Here is a 19,669-nt window from a genome sequence, read left to right on the forward strand (position 1 = left end):
CGCGCCGCCCCGAGCCGTCCAGCGCGCTGCCGGGCGGGCCGTGAGGGGAAAAAGTGGGGTAAAAGACTTAGGGACAGCGTAGAGCCAGGTAGGAGCTCCTCAGAATGATCTCTGAGGTGTTTTCGGGGCTGTACCGACCGCGGTTGGGGCGCGGCGGGGCGGGCGGGGCGCAGGGTGGTGCAGGCGGTACAAAGGGCAGCCCGGCCTTGGGGGCCTTCACAGGGAGAGGCGCGGGAAGGGGCGCCCCCAGATGTGGAGGGCGGTGATTGGATGGAATGAGGGGGAGGGATACAAGGAAGGGCTGTGATTGGTGGGTCTGGAGGAGGGGATCCGCCCACTCGCGGTGACCCCGAGAAGGGTTTGAGCGCTTCTTCCGCTGGTCCGGGCCCGGTTCGGAGCGGTGGGGCGGCGGTACCGGGTCCTGGTGTGAGACCCGGAGGGTTCTGCCCCTCCTAAGGCCCAGTTTAGTCGCTCCCGCTGCTCCCCGAGCCCGGCAACCTCCCAGAGGCGCTGCCTGGAGCAGCGAGTCAGGAAAGCACTTTGGCCAGGGAGGGACGAACCCCCTCCAGTGCACTTTGTCCTTCACAGTTCCTCTCATCCTTACGGGAATTCCAACTCGAGTCACCATCCTCGGGCTGTCACATCCCACCTCCAGGCCACTTCTTTCCGCAGGCCCCAAGGAGGAGCTGCCGGTGCTGGAATTCTCAAAGCTTCACACCACGAGGGAGCTCTGAAAGCTCCTCCGCCGCCTCAGCTCGGCCCTGCCCTCACTCAACACGGCGGCCTCGGTCACGGCCGGCTTCATGCCCTTATCAAAGATGGCAGCGCCCACAGCCGCTCCCCTGCCCAATCCAAGATGGCGGCGCCCGCAGCCGCTCCCGCCCTAATCCAAGATGGCGGCGCCCGCAGCCCCTTCCCGCCCGGGACGCGCTGCCCCAGTCCAAGATGGCGGCGCGCGGCGTCACCGCCGGTGGCGCGTGCCCGGCTCCAAGATGGCGCGCGGTCACGTGACGGGGGTGTGGGCCGCGTCCCGGCGGAAGCGCGAGAGGGACCGAGCGGGGAACGGCGGCCGCGGCGGGAGCGGGGCTGGCGCCGCCCGAGCAGACGTGCCGCAGGCCGGGGGACACGGCTGTCACCACGGAGTCGGCTAGCGCCAACACCGCGGCGGCCACCGCCGCTTCGCGGGCAGCGGGAGCCGGGGACCAGGCAACCTCGCTGCCCCCGCCCAGGATGCAGCGCAGGAAGGTGAGCGCGGGTGGGAAACGGGGGAGGCGGCCGGCGGGGAGATCGGTGAGCTCAGGCTGGTGCTTTTTACCCTTCCCCAGCCCCTTTGCTCCCTCTCCATGCTCCAAAACTGGGGGAAAAATAGCGGCCTTGAGCCCCCAGCTCCCGCCCCCCTCGCTCTCTGATTGGTTCAAGCACCAGCAGGCCGCGCGCTGATTGGCCGCTCCGAATGTCACTCATCGCCCCAACGGCTTCCATTTCCCCTCCCCCGCGCCGGCAGCGGGGCCCTCCCCTTGCCGCTTCCGATTGGCCGCGCCCTTAGAGAGCCTGCCGCCTATTGGACGCATGTCCATGCTGCGCTGGCTGCTGATTGGCTACTACTGCTGTCTATCCTCGCCCCCAACGGTCACCTCCCCGCCCCAGCCTCCTTCCTCCCTTCCCCCATCGCGCCGCGCCCCCCCCGCCTCGTTTGGCGTTACCGTGGGAGCAAGCCTCGCTCTGATTGGCCACCATTCCCCGTCAATCACACGCGACGGGGCCCGCCTTTTTCCTCCTCGCGCTACCATTGGTGTTCCTCCCTTCAAGCCCCGCCCACGCGCGCTGTGATTGGCCGGGACCGGCGCGGCTCCGCTGGGTGCAAAACAAAGCGGCGCGGGGGCTGCGCTCCCGCCAGTTCCCCTCACGGCGCCGCCATTGCCGTCCCCTCACGGCCTTTTGCCCAAATGGGGGTCCTGCAGTCGCCCCTCGGCCCTTCACGGCACCTCCAGACCCTCCCGGCGTCCCCTCACGGCTCTTTGCCCAAACCGGGGTCCCGCAGCCGCCTCCCGGCCCCTCACTGGCAGAGCAAGAAACAAACAAAAAAAAAAAGGGTGGAATAAAGAGTTTATTTTTGGGATAAACCACACAGATCACCCTTTTAACTGGAGTGGGTGGGAGGATGAGGAGAATATGAAATATTCACTTAGTTTTTGTGGAATATTTTGTGGAATATCCCTTTGGGTAGTCAGAATCACCTGTCCCGGTTTCTTTTTTGGTTTCCAAACGTTTTTGTTTCCAAACACAAAAAAAAAGGGGAAAAAAGAGTTTATTTTTGGGCTAAACCACAGGGGTCACCCTTCTAACTGAATTGACTGTGAGGACAAGGAGAATATGAAATATTCATTCCATTTTTGTGGACTATCCATTTGGCCATTTAAAATTACCCGTCCTGATGTCTTTTATAGAAATTTCTCATTGGCAGAGCAGGGAAACACAAAAAAAAAAAGAGAAAAAAAGAGTTTATTTTTGGGCTAAACCACACAGGTCACCCTTTTCACTGGAATGGCTGGGAGAACACGAGCTGTTCACTGGGTTTTTGTGGATTTTAAGAACAGAAGTAGCCCATTTCCCTGTGTGCCATTGCAGAGGAACGCGGGCAGCAGCTCGGACGGCACGGAGGACTCGGATTTCTCCACGGACCCCGAGCACACGGACAGCTCCGAGAGCGACGGCGCGTCCCGGAGATCGGCCCGGGTCACCCGCGCCTCGGCCCGCCTCAGCCAGAGCTCACAGGGTGAGGGGTGGCTCCTTAAACCGGGGGAAAGCTGCTCCTTGAACTGGGAAAATCTTCTCCTTGAACTGGGGAAAAACTTCTCCTTGAACTGAGGAAAGCTTCTCCTTGAACTGGGAAAGGCTTCTCCTTAAACCGGGGGAAAGCTTCTCCTTAAACTGGGGAAAGGCTCCTCCTTAAATCAGGGAGAAGCTCTTCCTTAAACTGGGGAAAGCTTCTCCTTAAACTGGGGAAAGCTGCTCCTTGAACTGGGAAAAGCTTCTCCTTAAATCAGGGAGAAGCTCTTCCTTAAACTGAGGAAAGCCTTTCTTTAAACTGGTGAAAAGTTCTTCCTTAAATCAGGGAAAAGTTTCTCCTTAAGCTGGGGAAAGCTCTTCCTTAAACCAGGAAGGGCTCCTCCTTAAACTGGGAAAAGCTTCTCTTTAAACGAGGGAAAAGTTCTTAATTAAACTGGGTAAAGCTCCTCCTTAAACTGGGGAAGGGCTCCTCCTTAAACCAGGAAAGGCTCTTCCTTAAACTTGCTGTCCCCTCGCTGTTCCCGCAGTGTCCCCATGCTGTCCCCCTCTGTCCCCGTGCCATCCCCATGCTGTCCCCCAGTTATAACCACATTGTCCCCTCTCTGTCCCCATGCCACCCCCTGTCTAACCCCACCTGTCCCACCCCAGACTCCAGCCCAGTGCACAGTGTGTCCCCACGCTGTCCCCATGCATTCCCCCTTCTGTCTCCTGCGCTGTCCCCGTGCTGTCCCTGCACTGTCCCCAAGCCATCCCCAGTCTAACCCCTCCTGTCCCCCTGTCCCAGACTCCAGCCCAGTGCACAGTGTGTCCCCACGCTGTCCCCATGCATTCCCCCTTCTGTCTCCTGTGCTGTCCCCAAGCTGTCCCCACTCTGTCCCCAAGCTGTCCCCAGTCTAACCCCACCATTCCCTGTCCCAGACTCCAGCCTGGTGTCCCCACTCTGTCCCCTCTCTGTCCCCCTGCTGTCCCCTGTCTAACAGTCCCTGTCCCCGTCCCAGACTCCAGCCCGGTGTCCCCAAGCTGTCCCCCTGGTGTCCCCAGTCTAACCCCTCCTGTCCCCGTCCCAGACTCCAGCCCGGTGTCCCCAAGCTGTCCCTGTGCCGTCCCCAGTCTAACCCCTCCTGTCCCCGTCCCAGACTCCAGCCCGGTGTCCCCAAGCTGTCCCCCTGGTGTCCCCAGTCTAACCCCTCCTGTCCCCGTCCCAGACTCCAGCCCGGTGTCCCCAAGCTGTCCCCCTGGTGTCCCCAGTCTAACCCCTCCTGTCCCCGTCCCAGACTCCAGCCCGGTGTCCCCAAGCTGTCCCCCTGGTGTCCCCAGTCTAACCCCTCCTGTCCCCGTCCCAGACTCCAGCCCGGTGCGGGGCGCGGCGGCGTTCGGGCCGGAGGAGCCGGTGTACTCCACACGGAGAGTGACCCGCAGCCAGCAACAGCCCGCCCCTGTCACCCCCAAAAAATACCCCCTGAGGCAGACACGCTCCTCGGGCTCCGAGACCGAGCATGCCGTGGACTTCTCTGACAGAGGTATGGGGTTTGGGGACAGAGATGGGATTTTTGGGATAGAGGTACATGGATTTTTGGGACTGAGATGGGATTTTTGGGGCAGAGGTACATAGATTTTTGGGACAGAGGGATGTGGGTTTTTGGGAGAGGGGGACATGGATTTTTGGGATGGGGTGGGATTTTTGGGGCAGGGGTACAGGGGGTTTTGGGACAGAGGTACCAAGGTTTGGGGACACAGGGGGTTTTGGGACAGGGGTACATGGATTTTTGGGGCAGAGGTACTTGGATTTTTGGGACAGGAGTGGGATTTTTGGGGCAGAGGTATGGGAATTTTTGGGACAGGAGTATGTGGATTTTTGGGACAGGGGTCCATGGCTTTTTGGGACGAGGTGGCATTTTTGGGGCAGAGGTACAGGGAGTTTTGGGACTGGGGTACAGGAGAGGGGCAGGGAAATCCCTGCTCCCAGGGCAGGAGGGGCTCTGCAGGGTCCCTGGGGTGACACTGTCCCTGAGGTGACACAATGCTGTGGTCATACAGTGCTTCCTGAGCAAAAAGGGTTTTCCAGCAGGGGTTTACTGATGTGTCTGTGGGGCTTTTCCCCTCAGCCCCATCCCCTCTGTCCCTCCTGCAGACACACAAAAAAGGTTTTTTCCCCTGAGATATTTGGGGATCTCAGCCCCATCCCCTCTGTCCCTCTTACAGACACACAAAAAGGTTTTTTCCTTCACCCCTGAAGTATTTAGGGATCTTTCCCTTCACCCCATCCTCTGTGTCCCTCTCACAGACACACAAAAAGGTTTTTCAAGCCAGTTTTTCACTGCCTCCCTGAGGTTTCTGGGGCTCTTTTCCCCTTACCCAGACACCACGATGGGAGACATTCTGAAAAAGCAAAAAGATTTTTTTTTGGCAGGGGTTTCCCTGCCTCCCTGAGGTGTTTGTGGATCTCTTCCCTTCAACCCCATCCCCTCTGTCCCTCTTACAGACACACAAAAAGGTTTTTCCCTGTCCCCCTGAGGTATTTGTGGATATTTTCCTTTCACTCCATCCCATTTTCCCCCCGCAGACACCAAAAACGCCGCGGACCAGGACGAGTCCCCTCCCCGCACTCCCACGGGCAACGCTCCCTCCTCGGAGTCCGACATCGACATCTCCAGCCCCAACGTGTCCCACGACGAGAGCCTGGCCAAGGACATGTCCCTCAAGGACTCGGGCAGTGACCTGTCCCACCGGCCCAAGCGCCGCCGCTTCCACGAGAGCTACAACTTCAACATGAAGTGTCCCACCCCGGGCTGCAACTCGCTGGGTAATCACAGAAAATTACCCAGCAGAGGGTTTTTGGGGTGCTGGGTTGGTCAGGGTTTTGTCCTTGATGGGGATTTGATAGGCAGAGGTATAGCAAAAAATTGGCCAAAAATGGGGTTTTAATAATTCTTCAGTCCCAGTTTGCTCAGGACATTTTTCAGTTCAAATTTGTTCAGGACTCGTTTTTCCAGTCCCGGTTTCCTCAGGATTTTTTTCAGTCCCGGTTTCCTCAGGATTTTTTCCAGTTCCAGTTTCCTCAGGACCTTTTCCAGTCCCAGTTTGGTCAGTGCCTTTTCCAGTCCCAGTTTCCTCAGGATTTTCCAGTCCCAGTTTGCTCAGGACTCTGCCCTGATGGGGATTTGATGGACAGAGGCACAGCCTTGGTCCAGTTGGCCAGAAATGGGGTTTTAATAATTTTTCAGTCCCAGTTTCCTTTTCTAGTCTCAGTTTCCTCAGGATTTTTCCAGTCCCAGTTTCCTCAGGACCTTTTCCAGTCCCAGTTTGATCAGGATTCTGTCCTTGATGGGGATTTGATAGATGGAGGTACAGCCTTGGTTCAGTTGGCCAAAAATGGGGTTTTAATAATTTTTCCAATCCCAGTTTGCTCAGGATTTTCCAGTCCCAGTTTCCTTAGGATTCCTTTTTCCGGTCCCAGTTTGCTCAGGACTCTGCCCTGATGGAGATTTGATGGACAGAGTCACAGCCTCAATCCAGTTGTCCAGGATTTAATTTTAATAATGCAAAAATAACAATTCCCAGAGGGATTTTCTGCTGTTCCCAGAGGTGTTTTCTGTTCTAGGAGGTGACAGGATGAGGAAACAGATGGGAAGGACAAAAAGGTTTGTGGGCAGGAAACGGGATTTTTTTTTGTCAGAAAAAGAATTTAAATCCCAAATTATTTCATCTCATCATTGGCTGTTTTGGTTTAGTGTGAGAAAAGATTTTTCCTTCATTTTTAAACCAGAAATTTTCCTTCTCCAATCCCCATCAGTGACCTGAGGGTGCTCCTGCCCCCCTGGGAGGCTTTTCCCACCTCTTTTGGGATAATTTATCACAAATTTTGTCCTTTTTTTGGCTCTTTTCAGGACACCTGACGGGGAAACACGAACGTCACTTCTCCATCTCGGGGTGTCCCCTGTACCACAACCTGTCAGCAGACGAGTGCAAGGTGACCCTAAATGTGGTTTTTTACCTTTTATTTGAGTTTTTTAACCTTTTATTTGGGGTTTTTTACCTTCTGATTTGGGATTTTTTCATCTCCTGATTTGGGTGTTTTTCACCTCCTGATTTGGGTTTTTTTCACCTTTTGATTTGGGGTTTTTTTCACCTTTTGATTGGGGGGTTTTTCACCTTCTGATTTGGGTTTTTTTCAGCTTTTGATTTGGGGTTTTTTTCACCTCTTGATTTGGGTTTTTTCACCTTCTGATTTGGGAATTTTTACCTTCTGATTTTGGGGTTTTTCACCTTCTGATTTTGGGGTTTTTCACCTCCTGATTTGGGGGTTTTTCACCTTTTGATTTGGGGGTTTTTTCACTTCCTGATTTGGGGGTTTTTTACCTCCTGATTTGGGGGTTTTTCACCTTTTGATTTGGGGGTTTTTTCATTTCCTGATTTGGGGGTTTTTCACCTCCTGATTTGGGGTTTTTTACTGAGGGGTGACAGGAGATGGCTCAGGGGTGACAGGGGTGACACCAGCTGGCTCAGGGGTAGCAGAAGGTGACACGAGGTGACTGAAGGGTGACATGAGGTGGCTCAGGGGTAGCAGGAGGCGACAGGAGGTGGCTGGGGAGTGACAGGAGCTGATAGGAGGTGACAGAGGTGGCTCAGAGGTGACACCAACTGGCTGAGGGGTGACAGGAGGTGACACCAGCTGGCTGAGCTGTGACAAGAGGTACCTGAGAGGTGACAAGAGGTGGCTCAGGGGTGACAGAGGTGACACCAGCTGGCTCGGGGTGACAGGAGGTGTGGCAGGGGTGACACCAGCTGACTGAGGGGTGACAAGAGGTGGCTGAGGGGTGACAGGAGGTGACAGAGGTGGCTCAGAGGTGACACCAACTGGCTGATGGGTGACAGAGGTGACACCAGCTGGCCGAGGGGTGACAGGAGGTGACTGAGGGGTGACAGGAGGTGACTGAGGGGTGACAGGAGGTGACAGGAGGTGTGACAGGGCTGACACCAGCTGGCCCAGGGGTGGCAGGAGGTGACAGGAGGTGACACAGTCTGGCTGAGGTGTGACAGGAGGTGACAGGAGGTGACAGGAGGTGACAGGAGGTGTGACAGGAGGTGGCAGGAGGTGACAGGAGGTGACAGGAGGTGTGACAGGAGGTGGCAGGAGGTGACAGGAGGTGACAGGAGGTGTGACAGGAGGTGACAGGAGGTGACAGGAGGTGACTGAGGGGTGACAGGAGGTGACAGGAGGTGTGACAGGAGGTGGCAGGAGGTGACAGGAGGTGACTGAGGGGTGACAGGAGGTGACAGGAGGTGTGACAGGAGGTGGCAGGAGGTGACAGGAGGTGACAGGAGGTGACAGGAGGTGACAGGAGGTGTGACAGGCTCACTCCCCCCAGGTCCGTGCCCAGAGCCGGGACAAGCAGCTGGAGGAGCGGCTCCTGGCTCACAGGCAGGACGACAACAACAGACACGTCACCAGACACCAGGTGAGGGGACACCCCAAATCCTGACCCCAGAGACCCCAAACCCCGACCCCAGAGACCCCAAACCCCGACCCCAGAGACCCCAATCCTGACCCCAGAGACCCCAGAGACCCCGACCCCAGAGACCCCAAACCCCGACCCCAGAGACCCCCAAATCCCGACCCCAGAGACCCCAAACCCCGACCCCAGAGACCCCAAACCCTGACCCCAGAGACCCCAAACTCTGACCCCAGAGACCCCAAACCCCGACCCCAGAGACCCCAAACCCTGACCCCAGAGACCCCAAACTCTGACCCCAGAGACCCCAAATCCCGACCCCAGAGACCCCAAACCCCGACCCCAGAGACCCCAAACCCTGACCCCAGAGACCCCAAACTCTGACCCCAGAGACCCCAAATCCCGACCCCAGAGACCCCAAACTCTGACCCCAGAGACCCCAAACCCCGACCCCAGAGACCCCAAACCCCGACCCCAGAGACCCCAATCCTGACCCCAGAGACCCCAAACCCCTCCCCAGGGAGCCCCAAACCCCTCCCCAGAGAGCCCAAACCCCGACCCCAGAGACCCCAAACCCCGACCCCAGAGACCCCAAACTCTGACCCCAGAGACCCCAATCCCTGACCCCAGAGACCCCAAACCCTGACCCCAGAGACCCCCAATCCCTGACCCCAGAGACCCCAAACCCCGACCCCAGAGACCCCAAACCCCGACCCCAGAGACCCCAATCCCTGACCCCAGAGACCCCAAACCCTGACCCCAGAGAGCCCCAATCCCTGACCCCAGAGACCCCAAACTCCGACCCCAGAGACCCCAATCCCTGACCCCAGAGACCCCAAACCCTGACCCCAGAGAGCCCCAATCCCTGACCCCAGAGACCCCAAACCCCGACCCCAGAGACCCCAAATCCCTCCCCACGGCCCCAGGAGCTGCTGGGACATTCCTGACCCTGCCCACAACAGGATTTGTTCCCTGGCTCCATCTCAGGGCTGGGGTTGTCAGGAGGAGCCTTTAATAAATTATTAGTAATAAATTAGTAATTTATTATATTAATCAACATATTATTACTAAATCATAATTAATAAAGTAATTAAAATGTTGCATTAAGTATTAATAAATTATTTTAGTATGTAATGTATGTAATTTACATATATAGTACAACATAATGTAATACATAATAAGATATTATAAATTATAATTTATAGCAATTTTATATATAAAAATATAAATAATATAAATAATATAATATATACTATTTATAAATATGTAATTATATAAATATAATTAATTAACAATAGTAGATTACTAACATAATAATACATATAAGATTATAAAATAATGAAGTTATTGAAATAATAAAATAATAGAATGATAAAATGATAAAATAATTAAGATTTTAATACTAATTTAAGTTTTGAAGTTTAAATAATTTTGAATAATGATAAAGAAATCTAATGAAAATATTAAGTTAATAATAATAAAATCAATAATTAATTGTTATTATAATAATTACTAAACTATTAATTAAATTTATTAATAAATTAATTAAAATTATTAATAGTAATTAATGAAGTAATAATCAATAAATTAATAATAATAACTATAGAAAAAATTTAAATAGTAAAGTTATTGAAACAATAAAATAATAAAAATTTAATAATAATTAAATTTTTTTAAAATTTAAATAATAATTTAAATAAAATAATAATTTTATTCCTTTGCTACCCCTGTTATTGATCAGCAGAAGGATCTTCTCCAAACCCCCTGGGCTGGAGCCAGGATGGGAATTCTGGGCTGGGAATTCTGGGCTGGGAAATCTGAGATGAGAATTCTGTGCTGGGATCTTTGGAGGGGCTGTTAAACCCCTCAAATCCCCCCTGGGGGTGTTTTTTCCAGGCCCCCACCGAGAGGCAGCTCCGCTACAAAGAGAAAGTGGCCGAGCTCAGGAAGAAAAGAAACTCTGGGCTCAGCAAAGAGCAAAAGGAAAAATACATGGTAAAAAAAACCCCAAAATTTTATATTTTATCCTTTAATCCCCCCTGGACACACAACTTTTTATACCAGAACACAATCTGAGCCTCTCAAAGAGGAAAAACTTGAAGGATTTTGAGCTCAACAGCCCAAAAATGATATTTTTTTAATGTTTTTATTCCCCAGGAGCACAGACAGACCTACGGGAACACCCGGGAGCCCCTCCTGGAGAACCTGACCAGCGAGTACGACCTGGAGCTCTTCCGTAGGGCCCAGGCCAGGGCCTCTGAGGACCTGGTGAGGGCTCTGGGGGGCTTGGGGGGCAGCTGGGGGGCTTTTTCAGGCTCTGGGGGGCTTGTGGGGTCACCCCTGTGTCACCCAGGGTCACCCTGTTGTCACCACAGTGTCCCTGTTCTGTCATCTGGGAGTTTAAATTCACTGGGACTATTAAAAGTCCTACAGCTGGACTGGGAGACACTTTTAAGGCAGTTTTATTTCCTATTCTTCATTTTATTTCGGCTCCTCTTGGGGTTTTTGGGGGCAGATTTTGTCCCCCCAGTGTCCCCCCAGTGTCCCCGTTCTGTCACCTGGGAGTTTAAATTCACTGGGACTATTAAAAGTCCTGCAGCTCTCAGGGTGGCTGTGGGGTCTGGACAGGTTTATTATAATAGTGTAAAATAGTATAAAAGGGGGACACATCTCAAAAATAAAGGAGCTGTTTTTGGGATGTTCAGAGTCTGTTTTGTTGAGATGTAAAACAGCATCAGCCCCCAGCAGGTTAAAATCTCTCAGCCCCACAAGTATCAGCCCCACAGGCCGGAGCACTCAGTGGCCTAAATGGAACAAATACATTGCTGTAGGATCATCCATGAAGGGCAGAGAGAAGGAACTCTGCAGAGCTGAGATATTCTAGAATATGTGGATTTATTGCAAAGGTCGTGGGTAAAAAGGGCTTTGCCTTCAGCCACCAGCCGGGGCTGGAGGGAACCCCAAAGAAAAAGGGAGAGAGAAGGTGTGAGGTGAGGGAGGGAAAAGAGCTGAGAGGGGTAAGAGAGAAAGGTAAAAGCAAGAGAGAGCAGGGGTAAGAGAGGTAAGAGAGGACCTTGTTACAATCCATTCTATCTCCTTTTATGTTGGATATTCTAATTTCCAGTGACCAACCGGCGCCAGATACAAACCCTACAGACTTTGCCTGCAGCCCATGAGAACTGCTCTATTATATATCTATACACTATATAGATATGTACTATATACTACTGTGTTATGTATCTATATATTAACTACTATATATCATCCTGTATTCTAAACTCCAAAGATTACTTTTCTTATCTACTTTTTCCCTGATGCCTTGGCAGGGTGGAGAGGTGCTACACCCTTGAGTCCTTTTGTTTTCTATCCCTCAACCCATCTCCAGCTCATCCCCGTCTTCCTGCCTGCCATGATCACATCTCAGAGCTGAATTTCATTTTTATTTCACTCACAGCTTTTACATCTCCAGTATTTCTTACCAGGCAATCGTATTCTTCCTGTCCCAACACATTGTTACACTCACTTGGATTTAAATTTATATTTTGCTGATTCTCTTCTCTCCCTGGCCCCAGGAGAAGCTGAGGCTGCAGGGGCAGATCACAGAGGGCAGTAACATGATCACAACAACAGAGGAGCTGTTTTTGGCATGTTCTGAGTGTGTTTTATTGGGATTTAAAACAGCATCAACCCCCAGCAGGTTAAAATCTCTCAGCCCCACAGGCTGGACTCACACTGCTACACCCAGCTGGATTTAAATTGATTTAAATTGATTTTTTTTGCTGATTCTCTTCTCTCCCTGGCCCCAGGAGAAGCTGAGGCTGCAGGGGCAGATCACGGAGGGCAGTAACATGATCAAGACCATCGCGTTCGGGCGCTACGAGCTGGACACGTGGTACCACTCGCCGTACCCCGAGGAGTACGCGCGCCTCGGCCGCCTCTACATGTGCGAGTTCTGCCTCAAGTACATGAAGAGCCAGACCATCCTCAGGAGGCACATGGTGAGCCCTGGGGAGGGCTGTGGGCCTTTGGGTGCCTCAGCCAGCAGAAGGGATTACTGCTGTTACTACTGCTCATTCTTCTCCTCCTGCTCCTTCTTTTTCTTCTCCTTTTGCTCCTTCTCCTTCTTCTCCTTCTCCTTCTTCTCTTCCTTCTTCTCCTTCTCCTCCTTCTCCTTCTGCTTGTTCTTCTCCTTCTTCTTTTTCTTCCCCTTTTTCTCCTCCTTCTTTTTCTTCTTTTTCTTCTCCTTTTCTTTCTCCTCCTTCTCCTTCTTCTCCTCCTTCTTCTCCTTCTTCTGCTTGTTCTTCTCCTTCTGCTTGTTCTTCTCCTTCTTTTTCTTCTCCTTTTTCTCCTCCTCCTTTTTCTTTTCCTTCTTTTTCTCCTTCTTTTTCTTCTCCTTTTTCTCCTCCTCCTTTTTCTTTTCCTTCTTTTTCTCCTTCTTTTTCTTCTCCTTTTCTTTCTCCTTCTCCTCCTTCTCCTCCTTCTCCTCCTTCTCCTCCTTCTCCTCCTTCTCCTCCTTCTCCTCCTTCTCCTCCTTCTCCTCCTTCTCCTCCTTCTCCTCCTTCTCCTCCTTCTCCTCCTTCTCCTCCTTCTCCTCCTTCTCCTCCTTCTCCTCCTTCTCCTCCTTCTCCTCCTTCTCCTCCTTCTCCTTCTGCTCCTCCTTTTTCTTCTTCTCCTTCTCCTCCTTCTTCTCCTCATTCTGCTCCTTCTTTTTCTTCTCCTCATTTTTCTTCTTCTCCTTTTTCTTCTCCTTTTTCTTCTCCTTTTTCTTCTCCTTTTTCTTCTCCTTTTTCTTCTCCTTTTTCTCCTCCTTTTCCTCCTCCTTTTCCTCCTCCTTCTCCTCCTCCTTCTCCTTCTTCTCTTCCTTCTTCTCCTTCTTCTTCTCCTTTTCCTTCTCCTCCTCCTTTTTCTCTTCCTTCTTTTTCTTCTTCTTTTTCTTCTTCTTCTTCTCCTTCTGCTCCTTCTCCTCCTTCTCCTTCTCTTTCTGCTTCTCCTCTTTCTTGTCCTTTTCCTTCTCCTTCTTTTCCTCCTCCTTTTCCTCCTCCTTCCTCTATTATTATTATTATTATTATTTTATTACTAAACTTATTATTACTTCAACTTTCTAAGTTCAATCAAAATGGATTTTTCTTCAGCTGGCCAGGCTTATTGCCTTCCAGTTATATAATAACTAAGATTTGGTATCCTTCAACTCAAAGTATTATATTATTATTATTACTATAGGTTTTATATTTTCAGAACCTTTTGCTAAGCAAAATTCCCATTTATTTATAAACATATATATTTATAATAGTAAATTAATATTTATAAATATATTTATATTTGCCATATTGATTATTTTCAGGTTTTACAGCAACTAAGACTCGATATCCAACAACTCATTTCAATTTCCATTTCAATTACAAATTTCCCATTTTCAGAACCTTTTCCTCATCAATATCCACATTTATATCAATTAAATATTTATAAATATATTTATATTTATATTAATAAGATTTTTCCCCTGATTTTCAGGCCAAATGTGTGTGGAAACATCCCCCAGGGGACGAGATTTACCGCAAGGGCTCCATCTCTGTCTTCGAGGTGGATGGAAAGAAAAACAAGGTGAGGGGGATTTTGGGGGGTCCTGGAGGGATTTTTTTCACCCAATTAACAAAAATTATGGATTTTTTTCACCAAATTACAAAAAAACCCCACCCAGACCCATTTTTATATATATTTATTATATGTAAAAGAATATATTTTATATATTTAATGTATTATTGTATGTTTCATATATTTGTATGTATTTTATGTATTACTGTGTACTTTATATATATTAAATATTTATATTCTATATATATATCTATATTATTATAACATAATAATTTATACTATGATATATAATAATATGATAATATAATATAGTAATCTATATTATTATAATAATTATATTTTTTATATTATTTGAATTTTTGGCTTTTTTTTTGTCCTTTCCCAGGTCGTTTTACCCACATTGATCCCTTTAAAATCAGCACCTTCATTTCTTATTTAAATTTAATTATTTTGGGGTTTTTTTTGTCTTTTTTCTGGGTATTTTTCCTCAAATTTTGGCCTCTCCCACTAAACCCAACACCTCCATCTCTTTTTTTAAAATATCAGTATTTAAATATTAGTATTAGTATTAATATAGTAAATACTATTATTAAATTTAAATTATGAAAATATTTTAATTTTAATATTAGTATTAATTTTAATTTAATTTAATTTTAATTTTAATTTTAATACTAATATTAATTCTAATATTAATTTTAATATTGGTTTTAATTCTAATTGTAATATTAATTTTAATTTAATGTTAGAATGGATTTTAATATGAAATTTATTTTTTAATTCTAGTATTAATATTAATTTTAATACTAATTTAATTTTAATTTTAATTTTAATCTTAATTTAAACATTAAATTTAATTTTTTATTATTATTTTTTAATTCCCAGATCTACTGCCAGAACCTTTGCCTCCTGGCCAAGCTTTTCCTGGACCACAAAACCCTTTATTACGACGTGGAGCCGTTTCTGTTTTACGTCATGACCGAGGCCGACAACACCGGCTGCCACCTCATCGGCTACTTCTCCAAGGTCAGATACCAAAATAGGGAAAAAATGGCATTTTTGGGGTTTATTTTCACAGCAAAATTGGGTTTTAGGGGAAAATTTTATATAGAAATGGGGTTTTTGGGGAAAATTTCATGTAAAAATGGGATTTTAAGGCGAATTTTCGCATGAAAAATTGGATTTTAGGGGAATTATTTTAATTTAATGTTTTAATTTAATTTAATTTAATTTTTAAATTTTTTTAATTTTTTTTAATTTGTATTTTTTGTTTAACTCAATTCAATCCCTAAAAAACCCCTTTTTTAATTTTTATTTTTTATTTTTTATTTAACTCAATCCAATACCTAAAACCCCCCTTTTTTTTTGTTTTTTATTTTTTTAAATTTTATTTTTATTTAACTCAATTCAATCCCTAAAAAAAACCCCCCTTTTTTTTATTTATTCCCCAGGAGAAGAATTCCTTCCTGAACTACAACGTGTCGTGCATCCTGACCATGCCCCAGTACATGAGACAGGGCTACGGCAAAATGCTCATCGACTTCAGTGAGTGTGGGGGCAAAAACACCCTTTTTCCTTTTGATTTAAATTATTTATGTAATTTCTTTTTAAAAATAATTATTTTAAATATATTAATTAATATCTAATATATTACTTAATATTTAATATATTTAATGTTTAATATATTTAGTTAATATTTAAAATATTTGATTAATATTCAATATATTTAAATACTATTTAAGATATTTAATTAGTATTCAATATATTTAATTAATATCTAATATATTCAATTAATATTTAATATATTCATATTTAATATATTTAATTAATATTTAATATATTTAATTAATATTTAATATATTTAATTAATACTCAATATATTTAATTAATGCTCAATATATATACTTAACATCTAATATATTTAATTAATATCTAATGTATTTAATTACTATTTAATATATTTAATTAATATTAATATATTGAATTAATATTTAATATTATCAACTAATATTTAATATATTTAATTAATATTCAATATAGAGAATTAATATCTAATATATTTAATTAATATTCAATATATTTAATTAATATTTCATATATTTAGTTACTATTTAATTACTATTTAATATGTTTAATTGATATTTACTGTAGTCAATTGATATTCAATATATTTAATTAACATTTAATATATTTAATTAATATTTCATATATTTAATTAATATTTCATATATTTAATTGATATTTACTGTATTTAATTGATATTTACTGTATTTAATTGATATTCAATATATTCAATTAATATTTCATACATTAAATTAATATTTCATCTATTTAACTAATATCTAATATATCTAATTAATAATTAATACATTTAATTATCTAATATATTCACTTACTATTTAATACATTTAATTGCTCTTTAATATATTCAATTAATATTTAATACATTTAATAACTGTTCAATCTATTCAATTAATATTTAATCCATTTAATATCTCTAATATTTCCCATGAATCCATTATTTAATCTCTGTTCAGGCTATCTGCTGTCGAAGGTGGAGGAGAAGGTTGGCTCCCCCGAGCGCCCCCTGTCGGACCTGGGGCTCATCAGCTACAGGAGCTACTGGAAGGAGGTTCTGCTGCGCTACCTGCACAACTTCCAGGGCAAGGAGATCTCCATCAAAGGTCAGCCTTTGGGGGAAAAATGTCCTTTTTCTGCACTAAAGGGGGGAGAAAAAATATCCCTGTTCTCCATTAAAGGTCAGGCTTTGGGGGAAAAATGTCCTTTTTCTGCACAAAAGGGGGGAAAAATATCCCTGTTCTCCATTAAAGGTCAGGCTTTGGGGGAAAATGTCCTTTTTCTGCACAAAAGGGGGGGAAAATATCCCTGTTCCCCATTAAAGGTCAGGCTTTGGGGGAAAAATGTCCTTTTTCTGCACAAAAGGGGGGTAAAATATCCCTGTTGTCCATCAAAAGTGGGAGAGAAAATCCCTGTTCTCCATCAAAGGTCAGGGGATGTTCTTTTTCTCCATCAAAGGGGATTTTTTGGGGAAAAGTGTCCTTTTTCTGCATTAAAGGGGAGAAAAATATCCCTGTTCTGAATCAAAGGGGGAAAAAAAAAATCCCTGTTCTCCATCAAAGGTGAGGGAATGTTCCTGATTTCTGTCAAAGGGGAGTTTTTTGGGGAAAAATATCCTTTTTCTGCATTAAAGGGGAGAAAAATCCCTGTTCTGAATCAAAAGGGGGAAAAAAAAATCCCTGTTCTCCATCAAAGGTGAGAGGGAGGTTTTTTTGGGAGGAACATCCCTGTTCCTCTCTGAATTTAATGGGATTTTTTTGTGGTTGGGGATGGCAGAGATGGAGCCGTTTGCCCCACACCAGGGCTGGGACCCCGAGGGGTTTGGGGTGTTTTAGGGGCTCTGGATGGGCTCTGATTGCAGAAATCAGCCAGGAGATCCCTGGGGATCAGGGACTGTTTTAGGGCTCTGGATGGGTTTTGATCCATGTTCTATTTGCAGAGATCAGCCAGGAGATCCCTGGGGATCAGCCAGGAGATCCTGGGGGGCTCTGGGGGTGTTTTAGGGGCTTTGGGGCTGTTTTAGGGACTCTGGGGCTGTTCCAGGGGCTCTGGATGGGTTTTGATTCCTGTTCTGGTTGCAGAGATCAACCAGGAGATCCTGGGGGGCTCTGGGGCTGTTTTACGGGCTCTGGGGCTGCTTTAGGGGCTGTCCCAGGGGCTCTGGGGCTGTTCCAGGGACTCTGGGTGGACTCTGATCCCTGTTCTGGTTGCAGAGATCAGCCAGGAGATCCCTGTGGGGATCTGGGGCTGTTTTAGGGCCTCTAGGGCTGTTTTAGGGGCTCTGGGGCTCTCTCAGGGGTTTCCAAACCCTGCTCTGTTCACAGAGATCAGCCAGGAGATCCCTGGGGGGATTTGGGGCTGTTTTAGGGGCTCTGGGGCTGTTTTAGGGGCTCTGGGGCTCTCCCAGGGGCTCTGATCCCTGCTCTCTTTGCAGAGATCAGCCAGGAGATCCCTGGGGGAATTTGGGGCTGTTTTAGGGGCTCTGGGGCTGTTTTAGGGGCTCAGGGTGGGCTCTGATCCCTGCTCTCTTTGCAGAGATCAGCCAGGAGACGGCCGTGAACCCCGTGGACATTGTCAGCACCCTGCAGGCCCTGCAGATGCTCAAGTACTGGAAGGGCAAACACCTGGTGCTCAAGAGACAGGTCAGCCTGGCCTGGGGGGTCTCCTTCCTCCTCCTCCTCCTCCTTTTCCTCCAGGATCCCCCCAGGATCCCCCCTAACCCACCTTTCCCTCCCCTGCTCTTCCCAGGACCTGATTCCCCCCAGAATCCCCCAGAATCCCCCCAGGACCCCCCCTAACCCTCCCCTGCCCTCCCCAGGACCTGATTCCCCCCAGAATCTCCCCAGGACCCCCAGAATCCCCCCTAACCCCCTCCCCTGCTCTCCCCAGGCCTGGATCCCCCCAGAATCCCCCCAGGACCCCCCAGGATCCCCCCAGGATCCCCCTAACCCCCTCCCCATCTCTCCCCAGGCCTGGATCCCCCCAGAATCCCCCCAGGACCCCCCAGAATCCCCTCTAACCCTCTCCCCTGCTCTCCCCAGGACCTGATCCCCCCCCAGGACCCCCCAGAATCCCCCCTAACCCCCTCCCCATCTCTCCCCAGGCCTGGATCCCCCCAGAATCCCCCCAGGACCCCCAAGATCCCCCCTAACCCTCTCCCCTGCCCTCCCCAGGCCCTGATCCCCCCCAGAAACCCCCCAAGACCCCCCTAACCCCCTCCCCATCCCTCCCCAGGACCTGATCCCCCCCAGAACCCCCCAGAATCCCCCCAAAATCCCCCAGGATCCCCCCAGGACCCCCAGAATCCCCCCTAACCCCCTCCCCATCCCTCCCCAGGACCTGATCGACGAGTGGATGGCCAAGGAAGCCAAAAGATCCAACAGCAACAAGACCATGGACCCCTCCTGCCTCAAGTGGACCCCTCCCAAAGGCACCTAAACCCATCCTTGTCCCCCCAGGATTGTCCCCAAAAAAGGACCCCCAGGTCACCCCCTGGTTGTTGTTATTGTTGTTTTTATTGTAATTTTTTTTTTGTTAATTTTTTTTTTTGTCCCCAAAAAGGACCCCCAGGTCACCCCCTGGTTGTTGTTATTGTTGTTTTTATTGTCATTTTTTTGTTAATTTTTTTTTTTGTCCCCAACAAGTTCTTGAGGAACTCGGATGTTTCGGCCTCAGTGAGGCCGCCAGGGACTGGTGGAAGTTTTATTTTTTTTTGGGAGTTTTTTGGGACTTCCAGGGAGTTTTTTGGGAGTTCCAGGGATTTGAGGAGCTCTGCTGGTTGGTTGGGATTGTTTTTTTTGTCCCTTTTGTCCCCTCCTTTAGTGTCCCCTGAGTGTCCCCAAAATCTGGAAATGTTTTTTCTCAACAACATCTCCCCCTTTTGTCAGAAATAACTTTAGTGGGATCATCTCTTTTCCCCCTAAAAAATAAAATAAATAAAAATCCCAGCAGTTTTTTCTCCCCCTTTTGTCTGAAATACCTTTAGTGGGTTCATCTCTTTTCCCCCCTAAAAAATAAAATAAATAAAAATCCCAGCAGTTTTATTTTTTCCTCTCCCATTTCAGATCCAGCAGATTTTTATTTAGTTCCTGTTGTACAGCCAGACCCAAGTGTCACCCAAAAACATCTGGAAGCACCTCTGGATTAGAATTCCCATTTTTTTCTTGGTGTGTAACTTGTGGAATTGTACATAAACAACCTGCTGAGTGTATTTTTTCCTCTGAAAATATTGATTTATTTTTCTTTAATCCCATAACAAC

The 19,669-nt window shown here is 47.3% G+C and overlaps 1 protein-coding gene across 1 annotated transcript; it reads left to right on the forward strand.

Moving 5' to 3' along the window:
* Positions 1 to 1,569: 1,569 nt before the first annotated feature.
* Positions 1,570 to 19,235, forward strand: KAT7 (lysine acetyltransferase 7; the record flags this gene model as incomplete). Its single annotated transcript, XM_083877835.1, has 15 exons — positions 1,570 to 1,704; positions 2,629 to 2,776; positions 4,134 to 4,310; positions 5,354 to 5,593; positions 6,678 to 6,760; positions 8,160 to 8,249; positions 10,140 to 10,238; positions 10,401 to 10,511; positions 12,050 to 12,241; positions 13,755 to 13,844; positions 14,718 to 14,858; positions 15,284 to 15,377; positions 16,370 to 16,516; positions 17,946 to 18,052; positions 18,747 to 19,235. The coding sequence occupies 15 exons, from the start codon at positions 1,570 to 1,572 to the stop codon at positions 18,846 to 18,848; spliced, it is 1,956 nt and encodes a 651-aa protein (XP_083733961.1). The 3' UTR covers positions 18,849 to 19,235.
* Between the last annotated feature and the right edge of the window lie 434 nt (positions 19,236 to 19,669).

The sequence above is a fragment of the Zosterops lateralis genome (assembly GCF_965231275.1).
Source record: "Zosterops lateralis genome assembly, chromosome: 24".
Taxonomy (NCBI): domain Eukaryota; kingdom Metazoa; phylum Chordata; class Aves; order Passeriformes; family Zosteropidae; genus Zosterops; species Zosterops lateralis.